The sequence below is a fragment of the Egretta garzetta genome, unplaced genomic scaffold (assembly GCF_000687185.1).
Source record: "Egretta garzetta isolate BGI_Z169 unplaced genomic scaffold, ASM68718v1 scaffold451, whole genome shotgun sequence".
Taxonomy (NCBI): Eukaryota; Metazoa; Chordata; class Aves; order Pelecaniformes; family Ardeidae; genus Egretta; species Egretta garzetta.
Window position 1 is genome coordinate 29,310 of NW_009258552.1, and position 7,733 is coordinate 37,042.

Sequence of the window (7,733 nt, forward strand, 5' to 3'; positions counted from 1 at the left end):
GGGATGCTTTGACACAAATGGGAATTGTTTTCCAGTCGCTTTTTTAATAGAGGCCGCTGCTGAGAGACTGGTAATTTCTATGAAGTGGAAGACAGACAAGCCGGTATGGGTGGAGCAGTGGCCCCTCAGTTTGGAAAAGTTGCAGGCTATTAATGGAATTGCACACAGAGAATTAGAAGCTGGGCATCTTATACCATCCACAAGCCCCTGGAACGCCCCTGTATTTTGTATCCGGAAAAGATCAGGTCAGTGGCGGATGTTGCATAACCTACGAGCCATTAATGCTTGTGTTTGCCATCTTACGGTTCTTTCGTTGTGTTGTGGGGAAGCAGTTTTCATGTATTTGAGCCCAACATCAAGGACTTACTTGAATATGAACAAAATTGAATGAGTGGTATACAGTGTGGCCACTCCCATGCTGAATCCAATGATCTGCAGCCTGAGAAATCAAGATATGAAGAAGGCTTTGAGGACAATGCTCATAAAAAGACTGTTTCGAAGGCAGGGGTTTGTATAGCCAATTAGGGAAGGAAAGAAGAAACACTTCCTTGAATAAAGGGTAGATACCTTCTGTTTCTTAATCATTTGATGGCAGGATTTTCTGGAACAATGCTTTAATCTCCAGACAACTAGACAGAATGGGATGAAAATGCCCAGGGGGGAAGAACCACCCTATTCTCCATGCTTGAAGACAAGTTGTTCTCACTCACTGCGTTAGACTGAACTGAAGTCTTGGTCATTTTCAGATGCATTCCCTTTCTTATTTTTTTTCAACATCGCTCTCCTTTAGCTGCATGAAGAGTCTCAGTCACCCTGCAGCACACAATGGATTGTTCCTGAGATTTCTCCCCTCAGGAGAATGCTTAGCATGTTTAAACTCCATGGTTAGGATTCATCTCCTCTCATTTGAGGCATCAATGTAAAAGACACATAGGTGTTATCTTGCTTGTTTGAGCAGATCTGTCCAGTGTGCTCAGAATGCCTCTGGCTATCTGACACGTCTGCCTGAGGCTGAGAAGAATGATAGAGGACCTATAGGAACCTTGAACTGCTTTGAAGCAGGAAAAAAGTGCTGGATCACCTCAAATGACATCAGACACCTCTAGTCTAGGGTCACAACTCCACTAACAGATGAGATGTATGAGATCAGCCCTTCAGTAATTTCTTCACAAGTTTTTAGATGGGGTGTGACTCATTTGCCCATGCACTGCTGCCCTGCTGATGATGTCTGAGATGTCCTTTGGCGTCCAAGGTAAGTGTGTGGGACTGACAAAAAGGGCATGTGAGACCTGGCCTTCTGCAGCAGTAAATCAAGGACCTGCTCATTCTCCTTGGGTACATCAAATGTCTGCACATGTCTGCAGTTAGGAAATGGTTTGTCTCTTTTCAGTTAATATTTAGAAATAGTGATTCGAGGGGATGAATCTGTTCCCCAAGCTTTGAAACCTATGAGATCACGTGTGTCCTTTAAATGAATGTTTCTTCTGCCAAAGTAGCTCAGCTACAATCACCTACAATAAAGACAATGTTGTTTGGCTTGACAATTCACACCTATCAAGGTTTCTTTGACTAGTATCAGGACTGGTAAGTGTACTCATTTACAGCTGTATTGGGGAAGCCTGTTGGTCCAGATTATACCAAGACATAAACTCAGCTATCTGAAAAGCTGAGAGAAACCTTAAATTGTTTTTACACCCATAGGGTAATGTAATGTGGGAGATGATGGGTGTATTTGAGAAAATTAGAGTACAGGGGAGGCAAAAAGCCTACATTGCTCCTTGATGCTAGTTTCTCTCTTGCCGTGTCTTTAATAACTGTGAAGTATCCAACTTGGAATAATTATTTGGAATAATTGCACTTCTATGCTCATTGAGCAAACTTTAACCAAGAAATATGAGGGAAGCAATTGAGTGTTGTGTGCTACCAAACCCATTCAAAGTTTTATGTGCTAATAAGAGAAACAGGGCAAGTTGTATCATTATGTGAAATCACCCACAGTAAGTTCACCCCATTTTGGTGTCTACATGGTTTTAGGTCTCTCTACATGAGCGTCATTAAAAAGCAGAACCAGAGAGGGGTGGAAATGCAGAGGTTCCTCTTCTGTACCAATAGGCGCATTGACATTTTACATGGGTCTGGTCACCAAGGCTCCATCGACACCTAGTGGAGAGAGGCAGGCGGTTCTCAGGTACCATTCATCCCATTCCTAGGAGAAATAATTTTGAAAGTACAAGACTTCTCAGCCTAAAATGCATTAGTGGATCAAAGTCGGTTTGACTAGTTAGGCAGTTTACTTAAGGGGATACAAACCCAGTTGATAGATTGGATCACTTAAACCACTGGGAAAAATGTCTCATTTCACAAAAAGGCATCACTGAGGACAAAGAATTAGGTCTCCAGCTGATGTGAAACCGGTGTGGCTGCAGCAAAGACCAAGTAGCCAAGGTTTATGAATAAATCATTGTCCTGGTTTCAGCTGGGATAGAGTTAATTTTCTTCCTAGTAGCTAGCATAGTGCTGTGTTTTGGATTTAGTACCAGAAGAATGTTGATAACACACTGATGTTTTCAGCTGTTGCCAAGTAGTGCTCAGACTACTCAAGGACTTTTTGAGCTTCTCCTGCTCGGCCAGGTGCATAACAAGCTGGGAGTATAGCACAGCTAGGACAGCTAACCCAAACTGACCAAAGAGCTATTCCATACCATGTAACGTCATGCTCGGGGGGAGTCGGTCAGTCGCAGGGAGAGTGATTGCTGCTCAGGGACTGCTCGCGGCTCGCGGGCAGCTCACGGCTCGGGATGGGCTGGGCATCGGGTCGGTGGGTGGTGAGCAATTGCCTTGTGCATCATTCGTTTTGTATATTCTGTATATTCTGTTATCATTCTCATTATTACTATTATTACTATTTTCTCTTATTAAACTCTCTTTATTTCAGCCCTCGGCTCTAACCTTTTATTTTCTTCCCGTTTCTCTCCCCCATCCCACTGAGGGAGTGGGGGAAGTGAGCGAGTGGCTGCGTCGTGCTTAGTTGCCAGCCGGGTTAAACCACAACAATCATTCTCCATGCAGCAAAAGCTCCCTAGGCGATCCTAGGATAAACCCGCTGCATTCTGTTGAGCTGTGGTGTCAAGGACAGGCTGCTCTGCCAGGGAAGGTGAGCTGGGAGCTGGGGGTCACAGCAGGGCAGGAAGGTTGCTACATCGCCAACACAGAGCCAAGAAGTCAAAGCAAAACCAGGGTGAGAGTCAGGTCTGGAGATTGCAAGCAGCACTAGCCAGGAGTCCAGTGATCACCCAGCAAATCTGAGGTTACAATTCAGATCCAGTCAAGCCAATGGGACAGGACCGGTGTCAGGAATGAGGAGGTACAAGACTCACCGCAGACAGAGCTGCAGCATAGCTCCTGTGTCACACAAATGGGAGCCAAGGACAAGATTCTCAGCTGAAAGGAGTTCCCAAGTGGAGGCAGGGCTGTGACCGTGTTTCTTGTCTGCTTCTTGATGACAGCCATTAACGGCAAACCATCCTTAAGCTAAATTAGAAAGGCAGAAGTGCACTACAGTCCCTCATAAATGTAACTTTTGTCCTACAATGCTGAATATGCACCAGCCCCAATAAAATCTCAGCCAGACAGACATCCAGTCCAAGCCCTTGTAGCTGCCCTGCAGTAAAGAATTGTATTGGGCATAACTGGCAAGGTTTTTGTTGGGGAGAGGAGGAGGGCAACCAGAGTGACCTCTGAGGAAGGAGATCGTGAAGTGCCCTGCATTGACGAAGGCTTGTTCCAGTCAGCTCGCCTCCTTTGAACAAGAGGAGTTGGTGACACTTCTGTGACAATGTATTTAGGAAAGAGAAGTAAACACCCAGAAAAAGGAAAAGCAAGGTCAGAGCAGTAGGAGATGCTCCATGGAAGAGCAGGTACACCCCAAAGGGACAGTGGCCTATGAATAAGACCATGCCAGAAAAGGTACTTCCTCGAAGGGAGTGTGGACCATAGACAACCCATTCCGAAGCAAAGGAAACAAGCAAGAAGGAAGAAGCAGCAGAAGAAAACTTTATGGGTAAGGAATGGCCAAATGGCTGTGCACCGAGCACAATGTCCTGCTGCCACCGTATCAAAGAAAATAACCATACCTTGTGACAATAACGAAGGGATTGGACAGTGGACAGTAGGAGGAGAGGTGTCAGTGACATCACATGCACTCACACAAGCCAGGTGCCTGTGCCTGCCCTATCAGCTCTGGAGCCACCAGCAACCCCACAGGCGCCTGCACACGCCACATGATGAGCTAATGCCCCATCAGCTGCCCAGCAAGGAGTGGCCAACAGCCACCTTAGGGGGGACCGTGAGGACAGTCACCTCATAGGACTACTACATAGGACTACATGGACAAACATCCCCCTACCCTTACCCCCACTGGACACCCCATGGCTGCACTTTGCCATCCCACCACCCACTCTCCTCGGACACCAGCACTGGTAGCCCTGCCAGGAGGGATGTGGACTTTGTGGTGGCATGGCCGGACATCCCCTGGGTGATGCCAAGGTGAGCTGCTGGGGAAGTGAGACTGTTGGTGCCATTTCTGGGCCTGCCAAGCCACTGCCGCATCCCTACTTCTCCATAGGATAGCTCCATGGAAGGGAAGGGGTTTGGTGTCCTGGTTTCCTCATGTCTGATTCAGTGTCACAGGGTGCTGGAGCTCAGCCTGCAGCAGCCCCATATGGACCTTCCCTGTTTCCCTACCACAGCTGGGGACACCTGAGATGAAGACATCGAGCAGGGACACCTGGTCTAGTTGTACTTTGGAGGGGTCAACCTGGCAGAGGAGACACCTTGGCCATGCTTGTGTTTGGAAGTTACTGGGGCACCCCACCTCAAACTTCCCCTTGCTGTGGTTTCAGTTCTGCCTTTGCCCCCCAACACAGGCACCCCCAGGAAAGGGGAAGAGAAACTGCAGGGTGAGGGGAGGCACCAGGGGACAGCCGGGGAGGAGCAGTGGGTAGGGGACATTGTGGGGGTGAGGCTGCTCTGGTCACCCCATTGTCCCTCCAGCACTTGGACACTGGTGACGATGGGGACAGAGCAGCAGGATGGCCCCCACCATTCTTGTTCCCACACCCAGGGGCCACTTGAGGAGGGGGACAGGGTCCTCCACCAAAGATGGTGGGAAGGACAGGGGAGTGACAGGCTGCAGCCCAGCCCCAGGCCCTCTCCTGGGGGCATTTATAGGAGAGTTGGAGCTCCCCAGCACTGTGGGGTGCAGGGAAGCAGAGGCAGTTCCCTCACCCCATGGTGTGGATGGAGCTCCATGGAAATGAGGAGGCTGTTCATCCACTGCAGCCCCCTGGAATGGGCCTCAGGGTGGGGGATCCCATCCCCATCCCAGCTTGGGGATCCTGGCCAGCCAAGTGCCACCGCTCCAAGGGTCCAACACCTGCCAGTGGGAAACAGCCCCTTCCAGGCTCCAGGCCAGGTCCCCTGGGGACCATCACACTACAGCTGCTCCAGCCCAAGAGGAGCTCCTGGAGGAGCCACTTCTTCCAGCCCTGCCTGCACCCATCCCTGACCCCGCAGCCATGGGCCTGGTGAGAACTGCTTGTCACCTCCTCCCTGGGGAGCCTCTTCCCCAGGATCAGGCCAGCGGTGCCAAGGGGTCAGGGGCTATCACCAGCTCTCCTCACCGTCACACCTCTGAGCCATCCATAGTCATGCTCTTCGCCCACACACCTGGCCCAATTCTGCTCCTGCTGATTTGCCACATCACCAGCTTCTACCTGTGGCCCATCAGCATGGCTTGGCTGCGGGACGGCCAGGAGGTAACAAAGAGGCATGGGGCCAGTGCACAGCCTGGGGGCATGGGGAGCCCAGGCACATGGCCAGGCTGTGGAAACAGGGTTCACCCCCCCCTGTGAGAAAGACAGCCACACTGGGGCAAACCCACCCCATTAAGTAGGTGACACAGAGCCGATGGAGATGTCTGTGCTACGCAGGGCCAGAAATGCCAGGCACAAGTGGCGGTGAGGGACATTCCCATCAGGGACAGCCATGGCCAGGTGGCACCTCCACCTGCAATGGAGGCAGAAAAGAGGGGTTGCATCACCCGCACTGCCCTGACTGTCAAGGTGCTGCCACAGCCATGAGGGACCCCTCCTACAGCCAGCGGGATGGCCTCACTCCCATCCAAATTCCCCCAGCACTCACAACCACACTCAGGGTGCCCCAGACCAGTCCACCCAAAGCAAAAACCCCGGGGCCCTCCCCAAAACCTCAGTGCCCTCCCAATTGTCTGCCAGGGCCACTAGCACCTAGTGGAGCTGCCCTGGCAGAGCCACCCTGAGAAGCGCGTGGCCACATCTCTCACAGCCTGTTCCTCCTGCTGCTGCACCTACTACTGCACACTTGGGGCCTCACTGCTGGCACCATGCAGCCCCCTCAACGCTGCCTCCTCCTCCTCCTTCTCCTCTGCGTCCTCCTACTTTCTGGGATATGGGCAGACCTAGAGGGTAAGTGAAAGCCCTGGATCATCCACATCTCCTTCCATGCCTGCATGGGACCCCACGGGTGAGGGGCTTCCTGCTCCTCACCCACCTTGGGCACTTGCCTCCTCACCCCTCCTTGTCCCTTGGCTCCAAACTTCCTCCCTGGCAGAGATGCAGCTACCCCAGGTGGGAGCTGGGGCTGCCAAGGATGCAGGGGGCTTATGGGGGGCCCGCAGGTGCCTGCAACCTCAGCCCCTCCGCTTTCCCCAGCCCTCTCCTCCCACTCCCACCTGCCCCTGTTGAACCCTTTCTCAATGTAGGGACCTACACTATCCGGCTGCTCCAGACCTCCACCTTCCAAAACACCTCTTTTGTGGACACAGAGGGGCTGGGCCTACTAGAAGACATTGAGCTCGGTTCTCTTGACAAGCACACATGGACCATCCGCTTCTACCAGCCCTGGGTGCGCCCAGCCCTGCCCCGCGGTGACTGGGACACCATTGAGAACATGATTAAGATCTATTTGCAGAAGTTCAACCACCTGATCAATGAAGGTGCCATGCAGAGACATGTGTCCTGTGAGTGCCTGGTCTTCTCTGCATCCCCTCTCTGAACAGCATCTGGGAAGTGGGGAAGGATCCGGCAGTGCTGGTGCTGCACTGGAGATGCTGACCACATCCACAGGAAGGCAGCCCCAGCCCTTCATGCAACCTCTCTCTCCTCTTTGCCCCTCCAGACCCCTTTGTGGCCCAATGCATGGCGGGCTGTGAGCTCTACCCCAACAGGACCTCCCGGGCTTTTGCCTATGTGGGTTACAATGGCCAGGACTTCCTCAGCTTCGATGTGGACAATGCCACCTGGGTCCTCTCCCAAGACACCAGCCTGTCACGGTATGTCCAGGCCGTTCTCCTGAACTATACTGCCTTCAGTGAGCTGGTGGAAGTCCTCTTCAACGATACCTGCATCGATGACATGGAGGTGTTTCTGAGCTATGGGAAGGCAGCACTGGAGAGACAAGGTGAGCATGGCCACCCCAAGGCCCCCCACACACTGGGGCCACGTGATGCCTCACCAGGGCTCCCCTCACACCTTTGTTCTCGCCCCCCAGAGCCACCTGTGGCCACGGTCTTTGCCCGCACGCCCAGACCAGACCAGCTCCTGCTGGTTTGCCGTGTCACCGGCTTCTACCCACGGCCCATCAGTGTGGCCTGGCTGCGGGATGGCCAGGAGGTGCCGCCGGGCCCGGCGCTCAAC

The 7,733-nt window shown here is 52.3% G+C and overlaps 1 protein-coding gene across 1 annotated transcript in view; it reads left to right on the forward strand.

Moving 5' to 3' along the window:
• Positions 1 to 6,799: 6,799 nt before the first annotated feature.
• Positions 6,800 to 7,733, forward strand: part of LOC104134368 (T-cell surface glycoprotein CD1b-3) — a gene marked incomplete at its 5' end in the record, with an annotated part of 4,197 nt that continues 3,263 nt past the window's right edge. The window contains 3 exons of the mRNA XM_035903341.1: positions 6,800 to 7,057; positions 7,216 to 7,497; positions 7,588 to 7,709. Coding sequence (XP_035759234.1) covers positions 6,800 to 7,057; positions 7,216 to 7,497; positions 7,588 to 7,709 — 662 coding nt within the window. The remainder of the gene's footprint in view (positions 7,058 to 7,215; positions 7,498 to 7,587; positions 7,710 to 7,733) is intronic.